The sequence below is a fragment of the Pseudonaja textilis genome, chromosome 2 (assembly GCF_049901715.1).
Source record: "Pseudonaja textilis isolate UNSWEBS1 chromosome 2, rPseTex1.2, whole genome shotgun sequence".
Lineage (NCBI taxonomy): Eukaryota > Metazoa > Chordata > Lepidosauria > Squamata > Elapidae > Pseudonaja > Pseudonaja textilis.
Genome location: NC_141991.1, coordinates 129,307,533 through 129,328,651, shown reverse-complemented (window position 1 = coordinate 129,328,651; position 21,119 = coordinate 129,307,533). Strand labels below are relative to the sequence as shown.

Below are 21,119 nucleotides of genomic sequence, written 5' to 3'. Positions count from 1 at the left end.
CCTTGGTTGTAAATCAAGAACATTCTTGTCAAATCAGGTATAGTTATAAAAAGAGCTCTTTGCTGCAGAAAACCTGAAATCTATTTGATTTCAGGTTTTCTGTGCCAAAGAACTCTCTTTTTTAGTTATACCCGATTCACCAGCTTCCTTGGGAACTCTAGCCTGGGGAGAAATCAGCACATGAGGGCATGGTCTGGCTTTCAGGTTCTCCAGTTTCTTTCCTCTGGAAAGAATTCATTTGGGGGTGGGGGAATATTCCTTTCCCAAAGAATCCAGTTTGGCAAAGCTGCCCACTACAATTGTCCAAGGACTTTCCTTTAAAAAAAAGGATTAAAGAAGAAGTAGACCAAAGGTGCCACAATCCAAATGCTGTGGAAAAAAACAAAACAAATTCCTTTAAAAACAAAAAAGCCTAAGGTTACAAATCAAAGGTACTTAGAAAAGGAAAAGTGACTGGGAAGGGGCAGAGTAAACAGACTAGGTGCTAATCTGTATGACATTATGCAATGCTGGGGCTATCTCATGACAGCAAGGCCATTCAACAGAGCTCCATTGTGTGGAGATAAAAATAAGGAAATTAGCATCCAAATTGGAGCTTGCAAACAGGGAAAAAGCTTAGCCTTAGACCTTGCTTGAAGATGGAAAGTTTCCAAATTGCAGAAGAGCAAGTAGAAGAGGGGACTGGCCACCTTCTTGGCTCCACCCACACCTGGGCACAATCCCTTCTTGCTACACCTACAGAGAGAAAGATATATATATATATATACATATATCTGCATGGCACAAACTTTTGGACAATCCTTTTACATCTTTGGCCTTATCATCGCCAGTCCACCAGCTCCAGCCCAGCCATGAGGAAAGAAGTCTGCACCATTGTTTTTCTCCGCGCCGTCTTCACTGAGTTCTTGGCAACCATGATTTTTGTGTTCTTTGGTTTGGGCTCAGCCTTGAAGTGGCCATCGGCCTTGCCAAGTGTCCTTCAGATTTCCCTGACATTTGGCTTGGCAATTGCAACAATGGTACAGACCTTTGGTCATATCAGCGGTGGTCATATCAACCCAGCGGTCACCATCGCCTTCTTCGTTGGGAACCAGATCTCTTTCCTCCGGATGTTGTTTTACATCGTGGCTCAGCTGCTGGGGGCCATTGCTGGTGCAGGCATCCTTTATGGAGTGACTCCCTCCAATGCCCGTGGTAATCTGGCAGCCAATGGGGTAAGTACATCTCTCACAAGGTGGTGGTGGGGTCCAGTAATCAGTAGGAGGAATTCTCAGGCAGGTCCAAGGAAAATTTGCTTCTCAGGGGAAAAGAAGTAGCAGCTATTCTGTTCCTGGAAACTGGTGCAAGAGTGTCTTTTCCATTCTCAAAGAGCAGGTGGTACAACAGATGGAACGTAAGAGGGAAATGTTCTGTTATCCTTGGCCCTAGAATTTTGCTAGCATGCATGGAGCTATTTACAAGGCAGAGCTCTTTGCAAATTTCTCCATATCCTAAGAGGATGAGTGAATCGGTTTAAAAAGGAAAGCAAGCAATGCATTAGCTCAATCACTGCCATCGATCAAAGGATCAGCGGGAACAGCGTAAAGAATCTACCTAGAGTTATTGGTTGCTTATTAAAGATTCATTGTTTTCCTTTTGAAAAACTTTTCCCAGTAATTTCAGACTTGGTGCAAATTTGTGCGTGTTGACGTGTGTGTTCTTGGAAAGGCATCAAAAGAATGGGTGCCTAGGATTTACATGCATGTACACAAGCATACACATACGTATCATTTACTATAATGTTCCTCCAAGCCTCCTGAAAAGTATCTTTGGATAATCAGGGTAATCAATTTCGGGTCAATGCAAGGACTGAGGGCTTTGAACAGAAAAGGACGGTCATGGACAGCTACAAACATGTAGAACAGGCCTATCTCAAGATCCCTGGAAAACATTCCAGGGCAGCATTAAATTCATTGAATCCAAGATTTCATCATAATAAATTAGACAGACAATCTGGGAAGCTTGTGAGAAACACTATTAGAGCTGGACAAAAAAGATATAGAAAACAGCACGGCGATAATATTTGAAGGACCATGTAAAAGCAAATCTCAAGGTTTGTTTGGCTCTTGGTGACTGCAGGGACACATTTAAGTTTTCTTTGCAGCAAAATGGAAATAATTTGCAACACCCATAAAACCTCCCTTGTTAAATGCAAGTGGGAATTTCAGGTCTCTTCTCTAAGAATTACAATAGAATTTGAGACCGCTTCTATTCAGAACTATGCCATGATTTCAGATTATGGACAATGTCCCCTTATTCCATGTTTTTCCCAAGGACCACTCTATTATTTTTGTAAATAATTCAAGGTGTCCAATACCTAATATACCTTCCTTCTCCTATTTTCCCCACAACAGTCCTGTGAAGTGGTTTGGGCTGAGAGAAAGTGACTAGCCCAAAATCACCCAGCCGGTTGTCATGTTAAAGCAAAACTAGGACTCCCCAAGCCTTGGTTTCTAGTCTGGTACCTTAACCACTAAGTCAAACCGGCTTTTATTTCTCTCTTTATTTCTCCCTTTTATTTCTCCATCACTTCTTACTTCATCAGCACTTACTATCGCAATGATTTACTGGTAGATATTGCATCAATTGTCTAATTACAGCTATTAGAAGAAAAACCTAAGGAGAGAGAACTGAGAGCCTCTTGCCCCGTGAAAGCTTTCTATTTGCATTATGACCCCAACTAAAGTAAGCATTGCTTTAGGTGATAAAAAGATATATGTAAATCCACAATGGAAGTTAAAATGAAGTATATTAACAACAGTCTTTTCTAAGTCAAATAATGCAGACTCTTGTGTTAAGTATGATATCAGGGCCCATGTAAAAGTCAGGATACCTCCAATTACCCAAAAGAAACTTTAAATCTATTCCAAATTACTGAACAATCTCTTATCTTTCCTTTTGTTATCTTCAACAAGCCTCAATGATTTTAGAGGCCATTTGACATAGATACAACATTATCCAAAGGAAAATATTCCAGATGGGATGAAGGAGACCAGGCTTAATTTCTGTGACCAAGACACTATATGAAAGAGATTTTATGAAATCATTCTTAACGCCCAAAGAACCATGCTCTGGTTTTTTTTGCAGAGCTTTTTAAGCCTCTTAGCTTGCTCTTTTGGGAAGGTGTCTCTAATCTCATACCGCTGCTGAAACTTGGCAAATGGAATTGTTTGTTTGAGATTAAGGAGCACCACTCCCCAGTGACACAAGAAAAGCCATTATGCAGAATTAATTGCAGATCACATATCAAAAAATTTCAATTACAACACAGTCACAAAGCTCTGTTTCGCGGCATTCACAATTCCTTTTGATTTTTAGCAAAAATGACTTCTTGACAAGAACATACCAGATTAAAGTCTAAACCTGTGTCCTTTTTCTTCAAATAGCTTAGCAACAACACAACAGCAGGTCAGGCTGTGGTCGTGGAGATTATCCTGACTTTCCAGCTTGTCTTGTGCATTTTTGCCTCAACCGACAACCGCCGAAATGACAAAGTGGGATCTCCGTCTCTCTCCATTGGATTGTCAGTCACCCTGGGCTGTCTGGTGGGGGTAAGTGTTGTTGGTGCACATTGTGCAAAAGCCAAAGAAAGGAGCAAATGAAAGGAGCGTAGGACTCATCATTGCCACTCTTGGCTGGTAACCACCCTCAGATCATAAGGTGCTCTAACTATTACAGTCTGTTTGTCCTCCTGTGCAAGCAGCTTGTGTGTGAACTCCAGGGGAATAAGACATCTGTAGCTACAATCTTTTCTGCAAAACAGAACCATTAGAAATATGGTGGTTTTCTGCGAATAGGATAACTTCATCCCAATTCTAAGGCACAGAATTTCAGAACAAACTTAGGATCTACTGTAGGCACCGGAGGCCAGGCGTTTCCAACCCACAACCTGCAGGCCACATACTGTACATCCTGGACAACTAGTAAAATGGCCTCACAATAAAAAGAATATTTAAAAAGTTTGTTATTAATACCATACTGTGTTATGTAATTTACCCAAGACAATTCCTTTTCACTCAATGCAGCCCAGGCAACCCAAAGAGCTGGAAACCCAAGTTGTGATCAGAAGCTTTTGTGAGTGGTGTAATTAACCAAATTCAAAACACTCAGTCCTCACAATCCCTTTAGTGCCTGTGTTGAACTTTATGTTGGCTGTCTTTCCTCCAAATCTCAGCAAAGATGGTAAAGCCTCTGTCTGTAGCATCCAGCCACCAATGGAAGTGCCAAAATCCCTCTTAAACAATGACTCTTCCTTGATTTGTATTGCCTGACCTTTTGTGTTCTCCATGACTGGTGCTGGGAGCAGGATCTACGGGACGCCTTTTAATATTTGGCTGCTGTGATACAAAAAACCAGGTTTCCTTTAATATATGGCAAGATAAGTGGTAGCTGAAGGATCTTCCAGGAGAGGGATCAGACGGATTCTTAGAAAACTCCGCCTTGAAGTGGCAAGGGAATTTTATATGCCTAACCTATTTTCTTGTTCTCCTCTATAGATCTATTTCACTGGCTGCTCTATGAATCCTGCCAGGTCTTTTGGACCTGCGGTTGTCATGAAAAGATTTACCTCTGCTCACTGGGTAAGAAGTGGATTTATCATAGCATAGCTCACAGTAATCAAAATGAAATGGATTGAACCATATTCTTAATGGCAGCTTTCTAGAGGAAGGAATGCTTATTCAGTTAGAAGATGACATAAAACTCGGAAGGATAATTAATACTGAAGAAAATAGAATATCCAAGATATAATAATAAGTTAGAAAAGTGGAATGAAAAGAACAGAATGGAATTTAATACAGATAAATGCAAAGTTCTTCATTAAAAATAAAAAAAATCCACAGGTATAGCGTGGGCAATACCTACCTTAATAACATTACATATAAAAAGGACCTTGATGTTGTAGTTTGTCAAGGTGAGGGTTGGTCAACAGAAATATTGTTTCCAAATCATAAGAAATGGATTCTTGCACTAAGTAGAAATGGAGTTGGATTATGGTCTATTCCAGATCAGTAACATCATGATCTAATATATAACTCAATATAAAACCCAGAAATTTTTTTTTAAAAAATAGCATTATTCTCTTCTGCTTTGCAACCATGTTGAGCCAAAAATTCAATAACATTCGTAACAGAACAGGATTTCTGTGTCTCTAGTCTCACATGTTCATATCTCAGCTGAAAGTGTGATTCTTAAAATGTGAGCTGAAAAAGCCATGAAATGCAGAAGCCCATGACATCACCACAAATCTCACTGAAACGTTATTTCCTTCCTTGGAAATTGTGTTTTTGTTTGTCTGTCTTTGTGCTTTGATAAAAAAGAACCTTCAAATTGATGTAAATTTCATAAGAATCAGAAGACCATCAAGGAATGGATATATACATCGCTACCCAGATACATTTCATACTAGCTTCTGAAAAGTCACTGAGATTTTGTACAAGCAGAAACAATTCAATCTTTCTGAAATTCAGAAGCATTATGAAATAGGCTGTTTCACATAATATGCTAGGTCAAAACAAATTTTATTATGTCTTAATGTGATATTCTGATTCACACAACTTGTTAAAATAATGAATAGCATTTCAGAACCTACCAAACCTACTCAGTCCCATTTAACCAAAACCCGGGTTTAAACAAACCCACCAATGCAGTAAATGTATTACCTGTGCTATGGCTTAGCTGGGAAAATTTGAAAGTCTTTAACTAAATCCTTGTATTGGTTTTTTAGGTGTTCTGGGTTGGACCCATTTCTGGAGGCATTCTAGCTTCTCTGTTGTACAACTACCTTCTGCTTCCTCACTCAATGAATATGTCTGAAAGAGTGGCCATCATCAAAGGTACTTACGAGTCAGAGGAAGAGTGGGAAGAGAAAGAGAAAAGCATGGAAATGTCTTCTCCATAAACAAAGACGATCAGAAGGAGAGGGAGAGAAGGAACCTGATGGCTTGCATGATGATAAACACTCACTGCATATCTTGTAAGCCCAAGAAACTTCCCCCAGTGCCCTGGACCTGAAGAGTCTAAATACTTGCCTAAATAACTGTCTTGAACCCGCGGCTGCATGTATGTGAGTGCATGAGAAAACGTGGCTCATTCAAACAGCAAAAATCAGACAAGGACAGGACCTTCACGTCCTGGGAGTACAAAAATCTGGATGTGCTCCAGGACTGTTCTATCCACATTTTTTTTTCACAACAGGGCACAGTCATTTGTTTAAATATTGACATCTGACTTCATGGCAGGAGTCCAGAATTTGCCACTATAGGTTTATTGATATGCTCCAGACATTTTTGGGGGGTGGGGTGGGGGTGGAGCACAGTGACTTGAGCTCATCTCATCTAGGCATCAATATTTGTCACTTGTTTTGAGATGCGTAGGATATCTTTAATCTTAATATTTAAGGCAGCCAAAATATGAGGCGAAACCCTGGGCTGAAGGCTGCTGTGGTTGGCTTGTGAAAGAGGGAAAAACTGACAGCAGCTTTGCACTGAAGCCTGTGAGGATTTATAGGAAGTCCCCGAAAGGCAAATCTTTAAAAAAAAAGGTAGTACTTTAAGATCCATAAATGGTTTTCTTTTCATAGAATGCCAAGGGAAGCAAGCGTCCTCAGGAAATGCCTTTAGCTATTCCCTTCCTCAAGTGATTTCAGGGTTCAAAGGGAATAGAGCACATCAAAGTTCCTTGCTTTGGCTTAATTTCCATCTTACATAGATCCCCCAAAGCAACAGACAAAAATCCTTTCAGGGCTGTTCAATGGAGCTCAGTCTATCTCCCATAGCCATTTAGGTTATCCTGACTCAATTCTTCCATGTTTCTGATGCTGAGAGAGAAGGAGCAGAGAGTGGAGAGTTGCCATCATTAGATCAAGTCAACGGGGGAGATCAGAAGTGCAATTAATTGGTAGAAATGGGACCAGGAGTAGAACCAATAGCAGTAGATGGAAATTGGCTCTGATAGCTGACAACAATGTGCTGGGATTCCAGATACAGACAGAGAAGCAGCATAGGAAGGTGCAATAACACGGGAGTGTGATGCACTTATAATACCTGATGAGTCACCATTTCACTCTCCCTTTCCCGCCTCAGGGTAACACCAAATGGATTCCCTCCCCCCCCCTGCCCTCCACAAAAGAATGCGGATAATTTTAGAAAGAATTCTCCCCAGAATGAGAACGATATGATTTTTCTTAGTGCTCTGGAGAAAGATCAGGACCAGATAACGTCCATGTGGACAAAATTAAATTGGCTTCAAAAGGGTTCTCTGGTGGACCTTAGGAAATTGATATATAGGGCAGGGGGAAGACTCCTTCTCCACTTAGAAATCTTAAATAAACTAATTTGAGCTCAATGAGTGCCTGATTGGGGGGCGGGGCCGATCTATTTGCAGAGAAAGATAATCTTATCTGGAGGCCTAAAGACCAAGAGAAAGTTCCCTGAGTGACAACGGAGGTGGTTCACTTCAAGGGAATGTGAGGAAAGGCCAAACCAAAAGTTGAATTTTAAGAAAGTCTACCACCTTTTATGAGGGGGGAAAGCCCCCTCATTCTTCACTTAAAAGTCCAGAACAAATGTTACACACTTGTCTGCTTTATAACTTAATTTTGGAGGGAACAGGCCATGCCCAACTATTGTTTTTCTGCAAAAGAAGAATCTATTTTGCCTGGGAGCTTTATCATTATTTGTTGTATATTGTATTATTTATTATCAATAAAAAAGAAAGGCTGTGTATAATAACCTTTGGCTGAAAGTGTGTGAGATTTAAGGAACAGCATGGGGGAGAAGAGGCAAGGAAGTGAAAACGGCAGCACGCCTACACAGTGGATGCGCCATCGTCTTTGTAAATGTATGTCGGTGTGTGTACAGAAAAGACAGGGTTTTAATCACACTTAATGCAGCCACCATCTTGTTTCTCCCCCACCTTTCCTCGTCAAGGATATCTGATGAACCATCTACAGGGAGTCCTCTACTTATGACCACAATTGAACCCTATATTTCTGTTGCTAAGTGAGATTGTTAAGTGAGTTTTGCCCCATTTTATGACCTCCCTTGCCACATTTGCTAAGTGACTCGCTGCAGTTGTTCAGTTAGCAACATGGCTGGCAAGAAAAACCAAAAGTACACATATAGACTGGGTGAAACCAGGCTCAATAGTAGTAACTGTGAGAGGGATCTTGGAGTCTTAGTGGACCACCAGCTAAATAGCGTGTTTCTCACAAAATAAGGCCGGGCCTTATTTTTTTTTGGGGGTGACTTAATTTCCTCCCCCACCTAGAGTGGCCCATACGCATGTACCTCGCCGCGAGGCCGCTTCTATCGGCCAATGAAAGCCCCCCAAAGGCAGAGTCCCCAGCTACTTCAGGGCGTGGCGTGGCTACCCGTGTCCCCTCGCCTTTAGGCAGTCTCTTTCGGGCGATGGAAGTTCCCCAAATGCAGTCACCAGACACTTTGATCGGCTGGTAGAAGCGACCTCAGGGTGATCACACACACACACACACACTCCCCTCGCCACGAGGCCACTTCTATCGGCAGATGAAAGCTCCCTTGAAGGCAGAGTCCCCAGCCGCTTCAGGGCGAGGCGTGGCTGCCCATGTCCCCTCGCCTTTCGGCAGTCTCTTTCTGGCGATGGAAGCTCCCCAAGTGCAGTTACCAGCCACTTCGATTGGCCAGTAGAAGCGGCCTCGCAGCGAGGGGAGTGTGTGCGCGCGCTCGCCCCGAGGCCGCTTCTACCGGCCAATTGAAGTGGCTGGTGACTGCACTTGGGGAGCTTCCAACGCCTGAAAGAGACTGCCCTAAAGGCGAGAGGACACGGGTAGCCACACCACGCCCTGAAGCGACTGGAGACTCTGCCTTCAGGGAGCTTCTATCGGCTATCGGGGTATTCTAGCCTAGACTACCTGCAAGGCACTCCTGAAGGCAAGTTTTCTCCCCATCCCCCCGCGCCCTTCCTCCGCCCATTTCTCTTCACCCCATGTAGTTCTAACGAACGATGTGAGAAATGGCGGGGAAACGCATGATTTAAATAGGCCTAAATTTTGGGGGCGGGGCTTAATTTCACCTCATGCCTAGAAATCATGCTGGGCCTTCCTATTGGTGGAGGCCATATTGTTGGAGAAACACGGTATGAGCCAGCAGTATGCCGCAGCTGCCAAAAAAGTTAATGCAATCCTAAGTTGTAATTAACAGAGTGATACAGTCAAGATCAAGGGAAGTACTAATACCACTCTATAAAGCCTTAGTAAAACCATACCTAGAGTACTGCATCCAGTTTTGGTCACCACGTTATAAAAAAGATGTTGAGGCTTTAGAAAAAAGTATAGAGAAGAGCAACCAGGATGATTAGGGGATTGGAGACTAAAACACATGAAGAATGGTTACAGGAACTGGGCTTGGCTAGTCTAGTAAAGAGAAGGACCAGGGGAGACATGATAGCAGTCTTCCAATATTTGAGGGGTTGCCACAGAGAGGAAGGGGTCAAGCTATTTTCTAAAGCGCCTGTAGGCCAGACAATGGAAACTGAACAAGGAGAGATTCATCCTGGAAATAAGGAGAAACTTTCTGACAGTGAGAACAATCAACCAATGGAACACCTTGCCCTCGGAAGTTGTGGAAGCGCCATCACTTGAGACTTTCAAGAAGAGATTGGACTGTCATTTGTCAGAAATGGTGTAGGGTCTCCCGCTTGGCAGCGGGTTGGAGTAGATGACCTACAAGGTCCCTTCCAACTCTGATTATCTGTATGGTTGTTGAATCTGCCTTCCCTATTGACTTTGCTTGTCAGAAGGTCACAAAAGGGGATCACATAACCCAGCGAAGCTGCCTGTGTGAGTCTTTTATCAAGCCTCCAAATGTAAATCACATGACCATGGGGGATGCTGCAATGGTCATAAGTGTGCAAAATGGTCATAAGTCACTTTTTAATGGTTGTAAATTTGAATGGTCACTAAATGAACTGTTGTAAGTCGAGGACTACTTATACTTCAATTGTGAGAGACAATAAGTTAAATGATTTATATAAGAAAGCTGGTTATCCCCAGGGAGCAAAATGGAGGCCCAAAACCTACTGAAACGTTTAGTTTTCTTTCGACTGATTTGAATCCATTTAACTCAAATTTACCATCTCCAAACAGGACCAACATCTTAAAGACAACAGCAGTTTGACCCTTTAGATTTCAGAGGTGGCATTCAGCAGGTTCTGACCAGTTCTGGAGAACCGGTAGTGGAAATTTTGAGTAGTTCAGAGAACCGGCAAATACCACCTCTGACTGGAGATTTTACAGTATTCTTCCCCTGCCACACCCACCAAGCCACGCCCACAGAACCAGTAGGGTAAAAAAAATTGAATCCCACCACTGTTAGATTTGCATAGTCTAGACTAGCCCCACCTCTCAAATTATGCCTTGGCCACATCAACTCATCAATCAGATTTGGGGGTTGGGGAGGCGAATGACTTTACATTGTGATGGAGGACCTCCTAAGCAGGTGCTACCTGGGAAACCAGGATGTAAGATGCAAAAGGCACTTATCTCAGCATGCCCTGACTTTTCTTTACACTTATGAAGTAGGAGAAAAAAGTTCTGCTTTGTTTCTTTCCATCTTTGCTGTTCCCAGGTAAGATGGCAGAACAAAAGAAAACATTGACTGCTGGAAGATTGGCAGGTGGAGGGTCTCCTGGCTATGATGCAGTCAGGCACTGTCGCCTTGCCCAAGGTAGCCAGGTCTAGTGGTACCACCAGGCTTCCCAGTGACAGCCAACATATGTTTACGAGGCCACTAGCGATATGTTGACTGCCTTGAGTTGTTTATTTGTCTCCTGTTATTATTTTTACAAACAAAAGTTGGTGTGACATGACAGCCATGATTTGTTTTGCAGTCTTTGGTCTCCTGCAATATTTTATTCTTACTATTCTTATGAGGACAAGGAAAGCAAGCCTAAGGGAGCTGTTAATATAAATGAGAACACTGGTATGCACAACAAAACTCACTGAGGTAATACGGATCACCAAGCTGATCTGCTTCCGGGATCATTCACTATCTTTCTGTGGTAAGCTACTTTGGTCAATTTCTCTTTCTTGTAGCAAGTTTGTGAATAGCAGCACAGGGGAAGGAAATAGGGCAGTGGTTCCCAACCTTTTTTTCACCCTGCACCCCTTAAAGAAATTTCACTTGAACCTCGCACCCCCTGAAATTTAGACTTTAGGAAGTACTGAACGCATTAAATATATGGTAGGATTGAATCTTTTCAGCTATGTATGTGACGGCCACTAAATAACGATACTTAACTCTAAAATGAAAACAAAGTTAATCCATTGCATAATAAATAAATAAATAAATAAACAAATATAAATAAATAAATAAAATTGCCTGGACTTTTCTCGCACCCCCTGGAATATCGTCTCGCACCCCTAGGGGGTGCAAGCACCCCAGGTTGGGAACCCCTGAAATAGGGAGTGAATTTATAAGTCTCACCGAGAGCTAATGGGGCAGAGTAATCAATCTAGCATTCTGATGTGGCTAAACCAGGGGTTTGCAACCTTAAACATTCAAAGAGTCATTTGGGCCTGTTTCCCACAGAAAAGAAAACATCGGAAGCCAATAATTTAACAACCGATGTGACTGAGTGGGCATGGCCACTCCCTTCCACTCAGTCACCTCCTGCTCTGGAATATGGAGCGAGTCTCCATCCCCCACCATCACCCTTACCTTCTCAGGCCAGGCAAGGAGTGATGGGGAAGGGAAGGGCCAGCCAGTGGTGGGATCAGCTGACAGGGAGCTACAGCAGAGGGCTGAAAGAGCCGCATGTGGCTCCAGAGCCGCAGGTTGCAGCTCTCTGGGCTAAACTATAACTCTCGGTCTGCTTTACAATTGCTCATGCTTTGTAAATATCCTCAGAGTTGTAATTCAGCATACCATTGGATGTCTACTGCTTTTATCTGTCTTTAGGCAGGTAATACCACAGGTTTAGCTAAGATTATATCTCTTTTGCAGGAGAACCCTATTTTGATGCAACTGCTGCCAAATATAAGTAAGGAACTGATTCCACCTGTTAATTTGAGAGGAGGTGCATCAGTTTGGGAATAAGCAACAGAGATCAAGAATAGATGGATATTTTAAGAACTGAGTCGACACATGTTGGTATAAGCTTTGGCTAAGCCACCTTCTCTTTTGGAGTTTAGAAAGAGGCTTTTCAGATAGGTGAGGAAATTAACACCTCTTCCTTTAGGAATTAATCACCAAGAATGTGTTGGGTTTTAGGGGAAAAAAAATCTGTTCAGAAATTGTTGAGGTTTAACATGAGCTTTTGACTCATTAATTACCTTTGTTCGGGCAATCTCTGAAATGTATATAATGCAATATTCACAAGAGGCCTAGAAAAATTTTGCAGTAATTTCATGTGGAATATTGGATAATTCACATGAAAGAGCAAGCAATAATGGGCACTTCCAGACAGGATTGTTCCTAAGCTTTAGAAAGGAGTTTGAAGCCCACCTGCGGGAGTCCTCACTGCTTGAACTTCACTTGTTTGCACCAAAAACATGCTAAGTCAATCAAAACTCATGCCCAATAAAAGTTTGCAAAAAATGCAACCCTACCTATTTTCTGCTCCCGGAGCAATTGCAAATCCTAGGGCAATAAAATATTCTGTCAGCCTTGCAAAGTAATCCAGGCAAGAAGCACACTCAAACTGTTTGACTTTATATATTATACACACACACATATCGTTTAGTAAAAACTTTTTTAAAAGATATTTATTCTGCAGATACAGTTGCCCAACCTAGTCCCAATCCTGGGTTTATTTTCTGTCACTCTATCCTATATTATTTTAATTGTAATTGAAAACTTAAGGGAAAGTACAATATTCTATGTTGAAAATAAGTCTTTTCAGTAATTTATTTCTCATTTTATACTTTTTCAGTGGCCATACTCCTTTTTGGAAATTTCTGCTTCTACCTGTTTTTTAAAAGTGCACATCTCTATCCTTTAGTAAGGCAGAAACTGGAATATTTTCAGAAAGAGTCACACAAGCTTTTTTCAGCAAACTAAATATAGCAAATTTATTACTTTAGTAATATGACACCTTTTCTTCACTTTTTTTTCAATATGAAAATGTTAGGCTGCTTTAGTCAGTGGCAGAGAGGAGGTGCTGCATTGATAGGAGGTCTGAAGCATTATATTTTAATTATATTCAGTCTGTAATATCCTGATTATTTATCTTACCATATTTCTCCATAAACATGATGTTGATTTTAGCAGTTGGAATGAGTTCTTACATATCATCGGAACAAGCATTTCCTGTGCACTAACTGAGCATGAAAAACACATGCTAAACAAGAGATAAGGACTATGGTTCAACTAAGTAGAAGTACCAAGCCAACCTTGGTTAATATCACAAAGCTAAGCAGGTTGGATCAGGACAGCATTTGGATGGGTGACTACTAAAAGACACATTGTGAAGTTGGAAAACATCCCAGAAGTAGGTAATGGAAAATCACTTCCATATATTGCCAAGAAAACTCCATATTCAAGTTGTTAAAGTTACCAAGTTTTTAAGCTTTAAAAAGGGGATACTTTTTAAAGGAATATATGTTGTCCCCTTGGATAATTCATCATGTCGATGTCATGCCCATCATGTTTACATATCAGCAGAATAATGTTAAACTGTAGAGGAATACAGAATCAGCCTTGAAAAAGATATGCAGCAGCCATTAGGAAAATATGAACTTCGCTTGGAAAAATCGAAGGGGGTGAGAAAGAAACTCAAGATAGTCCAAACATGATTTTCTTTAGTATAAGAAAGCTTTGACAGTCTTTCAGGATTATGTGACTATAGTCTCTAGGTCAATAAAAGTAGAGTTCTAGTATTTCTTGTACCTATAAATTTTCTGACCTAATCTACTTTGAAGGGTTGACATCAACTCATTCAAATTAAAAAAAATGTTGTCAAACTAAGGCTAATTAAGGAAAGCTTTATAGAGCCCTAAACTTCCATGCCATGTTGGTAGATCAAATATACCCATGGGTTCTTTTGATTGATGTAAAACATGCAGCATCTCAAAAATTTGAGACAATAATATTTTGATGGCTTTAAAGGGGGATGGGGGGGGGCAGTGCATATGGAATAGTTCCCTTGCAGTTCTCGAAAGCCTTGTTTATCTGAGCATTTTCTTTAATGTCTTCTGGTACTTTTAAATTTTCAGTTATAAGTGTCTTAGAGAAGATAGTTGGAGGCTGGATATTTTATTTTAGTTTATCTTACATCATTGACATAATCTATGTTCATGCCCACCAATTTGGAGATACAAGTTAAGGTTTAGTTCATGCCTTTTTCTTTTTTTCAGTTTTATTTGATGGAGTTGTCCCAAGTTAACGCTTTAAAAATCCTATTGAAATGTAACCCATCGATTTTAGCTATCCAGAGTACTCCTGGATCTGGGCTGAAAAACTCCATGCTGCCATTTAATGGTTGCAAATAGATATTTTAAGAAAGCTCTGTGGCCATTTAATGGTCCCCTTCCCCATTCCCCAGCCCATATCTGCCTTAGAAACTAGTAGAGCTTCTGCCATTCATTTCTTGATCTCTGAAGTAAAAGTTTTCCCTCTAAAATGTTTGTTGCTTTAAAGTTGAGGCAACATGCCAGTTTAAGAGAAAAATAACTTTTCAGTTATAAGTGTCTTAGAGAAGATAGTTGGAGGCTGGATATTTTATTTTAGTTTAGCTTACATCATTGACATAATCTATGTTCATGCCCACCAATTTGGAGATACAAGTTAAGGTTTAGTTATAACTCCAACAATTCCCTTCGTCTTCTGTCTTATTAGTAAAGCAGTTTTCAACAGGATCTCTTAACTGTGTCCGCTCCCTGGAAAAAGCTATCCTGCGGTGATTATTTAATCCCAATCCTGAACAACCAGCCCTGCTGGCTTGTTACTCTGATCTGGCTGATAAAACTCTTCTGAACTATCAATTAGCTTTTTACAGATCAATATCTAACAACTCTTGGTCACGTTTGTGGTTCTGCAATGCAAGTCTGGCTTTTAAAGAAGGTACTGCTCAGATTGTCTTTTTTTTTTTTAATTGGCTCAGAAATAAGACAGTGCGCTCTGATGCCCACAAATGCTTGGGATTTTTAACACGGATCATAGGAATTAAACAGGAATTAATAGAGGGAGAAAAGAATTGTTTAATTATTTCAATGCTGTTTTCATTCAGAAGAAATGAAATCAAATATATTGTCCTGGCTCTCATCTCTTTGTCCTGGCCCAGGTCCCTTTTTTGGAGGATGGGTGCAGAATGACAGCCAAAGATCAATGATGGCTCCTAGCACATTTGAGGCCAAGGGCCCCAAACGGAAAAATTCTATATAGGCTGCAAGGTTCCTACGTTAGAAGCATATAATGATAGACTGTTAAGCCTGAAGGCAGGCCAGTATCTTTGGTAACAATCAGGCAAGTGCAGGAGTGGGTGGACAGGCAGGCTTTCCTGGCTGGGTTGTGGTAGAGAGGCAGGGGTGGGATCCTACCAGTATAACAACTGGTTCACTTCATATACATGCGCACCAAATGCTTGCATGTGCGCTATTTACAAATTACCGTGTCCGGCAAGCATTCACCTGCTCCAGCTGACAAGTGTCACTCAGCTGTGCCGTACAAAGCAGCTGAGGAGGAAAATGCAGAGACTAAAGGACAGCCTAGAGCCCGGGTAGGCCAAACAGACGACCAGACAATTGTCGCTACAAACCGGTTTGGTGTCAGCTGCTCTTCAGAGCTACCAGTTCTATAGAACTGGGCTGAACCGGTAGAATCCCACCCCTGTACAGAAGACATGTGGTACAGCAGAAGGAGTAGAGCTCCCTGGTACAACACATATCCCAGTCAGAGAGGAAGACATCAGATTTGAAGATCCACTCTGCATGGACAGTGTGTTCCTATAGTTTGACCACTAGGTGGCGCTCAAAAGTGTTGGCAGAGCTTTTACCAAAGGGACAAAAACTGTGTCAATGGTACGCATGTAAGAATGGGTGGAACTTCTATCGAATCACCATAATACTTCTTTCACACCTACATATACAGGTAGTTTTTTAGTTACAACCACAATTTATGTTGTTAAGTGAAACATTTGTTAAGGGGCTTTCACCCCATTTGACAGCTTTTCTTGCCCCAGTAGCTAAGTGATTCATTGCATTTCAGTTACTAACACGGCGGTTAAGTGAATCTGGCTTCCTCATGGACTTTGCTCATCAGAAGATGACAATAGCTGATCACATGACCCCAGGACACTGCAACTATCATAAATATGAGGCCTCTGAATCAGGGGTGTCAAACTGAGACGTGCCCACCCCAGCTCCATGAAGGGGGAAAATGTCACGGTACATCATGTGATGGTAATGTGAGGCTGCGAGTTTGACACTCATGTTTTGAATTTTGATCATGTGACCACGGAGATCCTGCAACGGTCGAAAGTATAAAAAATGGTCATAAGTTCCTTTTTTCAGTGCTGTTGTAACTTTGAACGTTCATTAAATGAACAGTTGTAAGTTGAGGACTACCTTCATACACATCTGTTAGGGTTGGATATAACTCTCTTTGGACAATTTGAACATTTGTATTGCCGCTTTTTTTCTTTAAAAAGAAAAAAATGCTTCCCAATTGATATTGGGTCCCATGAGTTGCTGGAATACAACGGCCATAATTCCTAACTGGTGCTGAAAGGAGGTCAGGGATGATGAGCCTTTTTAAACCAGCATCTGGGAATCTAAGCCCATGAAGCATGGCAGAGATCTACCAGCCTGGCATCCCCAGATGAATTGGTTGCTAGGGCAGCAACCAGCTACCTTAGCAATGAATTGCTAAGTTGATGGACAGACACTGCAACCAACCAGAGATGGGCTTTCCGCTAGAATGGAAAATTGTGCTGGAAACCACCTGGCCTGAAGGGCTTAAGATAGCTCGGGCCAGGAAATGGCTGCTTTGAACTAAAGCTGGAAAACCCAGGCATGGGATTCATTTGCAGTGAGAGGAGGAGGAGGAGGTGGTGGTGGTGATGGAGGGGAAGGAGGAGATCCATTCAAAAGAGCTGTGGTGGCACAGTGGTTAGAATGCAGTATTGCAGGCTAGTTCTGCCAACCGCCAGCAGTTCAATTCGCACTGGCTCAAGGTTGACTCAGCTTTCCATCCTTTCGAGGTCGGTAAAACGAGGACCCAGATTGTTGGTAGCAATTATGCTGATGCTGTAAAATGCCTAGAGAGGGATTTAAAGCACTATGAAGTGGTATATAAGTCTAAATATTATTGCTCTTCCTGCACTGACAAAGTGGTGAGTGGTCTATAGCAGCGATGGGCCAAGCAGAAAGTGAGAGTCCACACTTTGGCATATCAGCCCAATTTACTGTAACCATAAACTTTGTATAATATCAGTTAATTGGGCTGAAATACCAGAGGAAGAGGAGGAAAAGGAGAAGGAAGAAATTTGCTCTGATTTCTTGGGGTGGGATAAAATGATTTGCAAATCAAATAGCACTTCATTTGAATTAAATTAAAACAAATTATGGCTTTACAAAAGAATTTGGATTTAATTAAGGTGACAGGGCTCCTGAATCAGAAACAGAGATGCTGGGAACCTTGCCTTTGGCATTCTGTTGTTATCTTCATAATAGTTCTCATAAGCCATTCTGCAGTCATGGGGGAATGTGGCACACAAAGTTTGCTTCATCAAAGCATACAATCTGAACTAAATTTTTGCACCCAACTGTATCCATTGATCTGCTTGAATGACTATTGAGAGCCTCCTTTGGTCTAATCTAGTAGAACATTTCTTCATAGGCACGCCATTTTCACTCAGTCATTATAATAACAGGTAGATCATTAACATGTAGAGCCGCGGTGGCACAGTGGTTAGATTGCAGTAATGCAAGCTAACTCACTGCCCACAATCTGGAGTTTGATTCAGACTGACTCAGTCTTTCATTTTTCCAAGGTTGGTAAAATGAGGACCATATTGTTGGGGACACTATGCTGACTCTGTAAACTGCTTAGAGAGGACTGTAAGGCACTGTGAAGCGGTATATAAGTCTAAGTACTATTGCTATCATTAAGCAAACTCACTCACTAAGTGGTTGACAGTGCTACTGATGTGTAAACAGGATGGGATGAGAAGATGCAAATCCACATTGACAGAAAATTAGACCTGATGATGTCCATTGATGAAATAACAGGAGGCAATAGTTCCAACAAAAATAAATTATGTCTCATTAACATATGGGAAAAAAAATAATGAAAAGTTTGAAAACAAAGCCAAAATCACCCAAGGGAGCTGGTAGAGGAAGTTGATTCAACAATCAAAATTATATTGACAATTCAAATTGAATTGGGATTAGTTTGCCCCTTCCTGCATTTTCCTCACACTACCTAGATGACCTATGTGTAAGGGAGCCTGTTTTCTAGGTATCTGCATAAAAGATTCAATATGTATAAGTCTTTAAAGAATGCTCAGTTACATATTCATCATTGTTTTCCAGACCACGCCACAGTAATGCAATGGGTAATAAATCTAGGAAGGGCCATTCCTATCATTGGTGGAGTAAAAATGGTAGGAGTGAGAAGGGATATCCTGGAATGTCTCTTCTGCCCAGGATGGGAGGATCAAATAAACAATAGAGAGAATCATCTGCAGCTCAGGAAGCAAATGTTTCCCATCTGGGACAGCTGCAGCAAAAGCAATAACAATGCAGAGGTGAGGTTCCTAGTCTTGTACATTAGGGATTTGTCACCCACATCTTATTAATCTCTAAGTATGTTCTTAGTGTGGCTATGTACAAGCGATTCCTAAGGAATGTCACCCAATGTCATATGTGAGTCAACATAATCGTATCAACGCTTGAAGCAGCAATTGCTGTCTATATTTTATCCTAATTCAGCCCTGCGAGATAGACCAAATTTGAAAATCAAAGATACATAAGCTGAATGCTACTTTTAATGATAAGGTTATAGTAACACAATCGTGTAAGTCTGAATGTGCTACACCCCTCTCTCTCCCTTTAGCTTCATGAAAACTAAGGACAGCCATGTCTGAGTTGCTTCCTCCAATTACATTTCTGCCCTGAAATCAGATTTCTTGTATCTGACCCTTGACTTGATTGCTGCTCTTCCTCCTGTTTCTCAAAGGTTGTTTATTCTGCCCAGTGCATTGTATATGACAACTAAATGGCTTCTCCTCACATCAATGCAAGTTTGCTGTCTGGAGATAGGGGAAATGTTCAACAGGTAATTTATGGGCATTCTAACATTTCATCTAACCATGTAATAAAACATCAACATAACATAACATGCCAATAATTTCCTTTCTGTCTAAATATAGTTCAATATATCTGTCTTGATTATTTGTCACCTGGTTCTGTCGCTTTACCACAGATTTCATTTTTGGGTTTGTTTTGTTTTCTTGGTTGCTTTGAATAGATTAATCTGATTTGTTTGAGTGTGACTGGGGAGAGGTAGAGTAAAAGCTTTCTAAATAAAATAAAATAAAACAGTAAAATAAATCAAATGGCTAAGAAAAGGGACCAGTTTTATGCTCTCGGGCTTGTTGAAACTTGTGCAGGCCACAAAAAATCCATGGAACCCCTGATCAAGGAGCAAAGCTCTAGTGATATAAAAATGGCCATATTCACATAACCTTTTCCCCCCACCCTTACTATCTTACAGAGCCTCAGCAAATTCTTGCAGAACACTAGGGTTCTATAGGACATAGTTTGAAAAACCCTGAACTAGGCAAATCTGTGTTCATTTGCATGATACTGTAGGTGCCTCTTGGGTTGACCCTCATGGGCAATCTGATCGATGCTAAGTCTGATCTAGCTGAACTATACACCCTGAACTGATATGCAGATGAAAACATTGCTCTCTGCTTCCCCCCAACCCCCCACCCAACATTGCTTGAATGATCAGATGCAGATTTCAGCTCAGAAAGGTATGAAAATAAAAAGAATTACAGTAGTACCTCAGTCCTCATCATTAATTGGTTCTAGGAGGCAAGACAAGTACCAAAAATGAGGAGTACCAAATAAATTTTTCCCATAAGGAATATGATGAGCAACTGACATCGACAAGTTCTAGCTTGCAGTCGAGTACTAAACAAACAACGAGTACCGGGACAAAATTTTCATGTCAAAATGCATTGACTACCAAATTTGACAAGTTTCAAAACAGCCAGGTGACAAGGTACCACTGTAATTGGATTGCGATAGGTGGCTCTAGAAATTGAGTGAATGAATGAATGAATGAATGAATGAATGAATGAATGAATGAAAAAATAAATAATATTTTAGGAATAAATATGTTTAGAAATGTAAAGATGGGGTCAAGGGGATGGTGGAAGAGAGATATTACATTCATTCATTCACTGCTTCCATTGCTCAACCACTCAGTCACAAATTTCTGAGCAACATACATTAAAAAATACCAGCAATAACAAGTACAAGTAGTCCTCAATTTATGACTATGATTGAGCCCAAAATATATGTTGTTAAGTGAGACGCTTGTTAAGTGAGCTTTGCCCCATTTTATGACATTTCTTGCCACAGTTGTTAAGTGAATCACTGCAGTTAGTAACCCAGTTGTTAGGTGAATCTGGCTTCCCCATGGGCTTTGCTTGTCAGAAGGTTGCAAAAAGTGATCATGTGACCCTGGGCCACTGCAATGGTCATAAAGATGAACCAATGGCCAAGCGTCTTAATTCTGATCACATGATCATGGGGATGCTGCAAAGGTTGTAACAGTCAAAAATGATCCTAAGTCACTTTTGTCAGTGCCATTGTCATTTTGAACGGTCACTAAACGAACTGTTGTAAGTCAACAGTATTGAAATTGTAATTATTATTTTTTTAAAGTGCACATTTGAAAAATAGAAAGGAAAAGAGATATAGGTGAATATATTCTGAAATGACATAGACCAGCAAACCACTTTTAATATCTTCCCAAGAAAACATCAGGAACTTGTCAAAGCCAGAAGTCAGGACTGACTTGGAGGCACCAATAGACTGTAAGACCCACTGGTAATAGAAGATGTGCCATTTGAGCTATCTTAGCATAGAA

The 21,119-nt window shown here is 41.0% G+C and overlaps 1 protein-coding gene across 1 annotated transcript; it reads left to right on the top strand.

Annotated features, from left to right (window-relative positions):
- Positions 1 to 705: 705 nt before the first annotated feature.
- On the top strand, positions 706 to 7,769 carry LOC113447323 (aquaporin-5). The gene is made up of 4 exons (XM_026717445.2): positions 706 to 1,214; positions 3,426 to 3,590; positions 4,536 to 4,619; positions 5,765 to 7,769. The coding sequence occupies exons 1-4, from the start codon at positions 852 to 854 to the stop codon at positions 5,936 to 5,938; spliced, it is 786 nt and encodes a 261-aa protein (XP_026573230.1). The 5' UTR covers positions 706 to 851; the 3' UTR covers positions 5,939 to 7,769.
- Positions 7,770 to 21,119: the final 13,350 nt, after the last annotated feature.

Bases quoted from the DNA above. Each gene is read 5' to 3' on its own strand.
- LOC113447323 (XM_026717445.2), top strand. From the start codon at position 852: ATGAGGAAAGAAGTCTGCACCATTGTTTTTCTCCGCGCCGTCTTCACT. The intron at 1,215-3,425 runs GTAAGTACATCT...TTCTTCAAATAG, and splicing joins GTAATCTGGCAGCCAATGGG to CTTAGCAACAACACAACAGC. The intron at 4,620-5,764 runs GTAAGAAGTGGA...TTGGTTTTTTAG, and splicing joins GATTTACCTCTGCTCACTGG to GTGTTCTGGGTTGGACCCAT.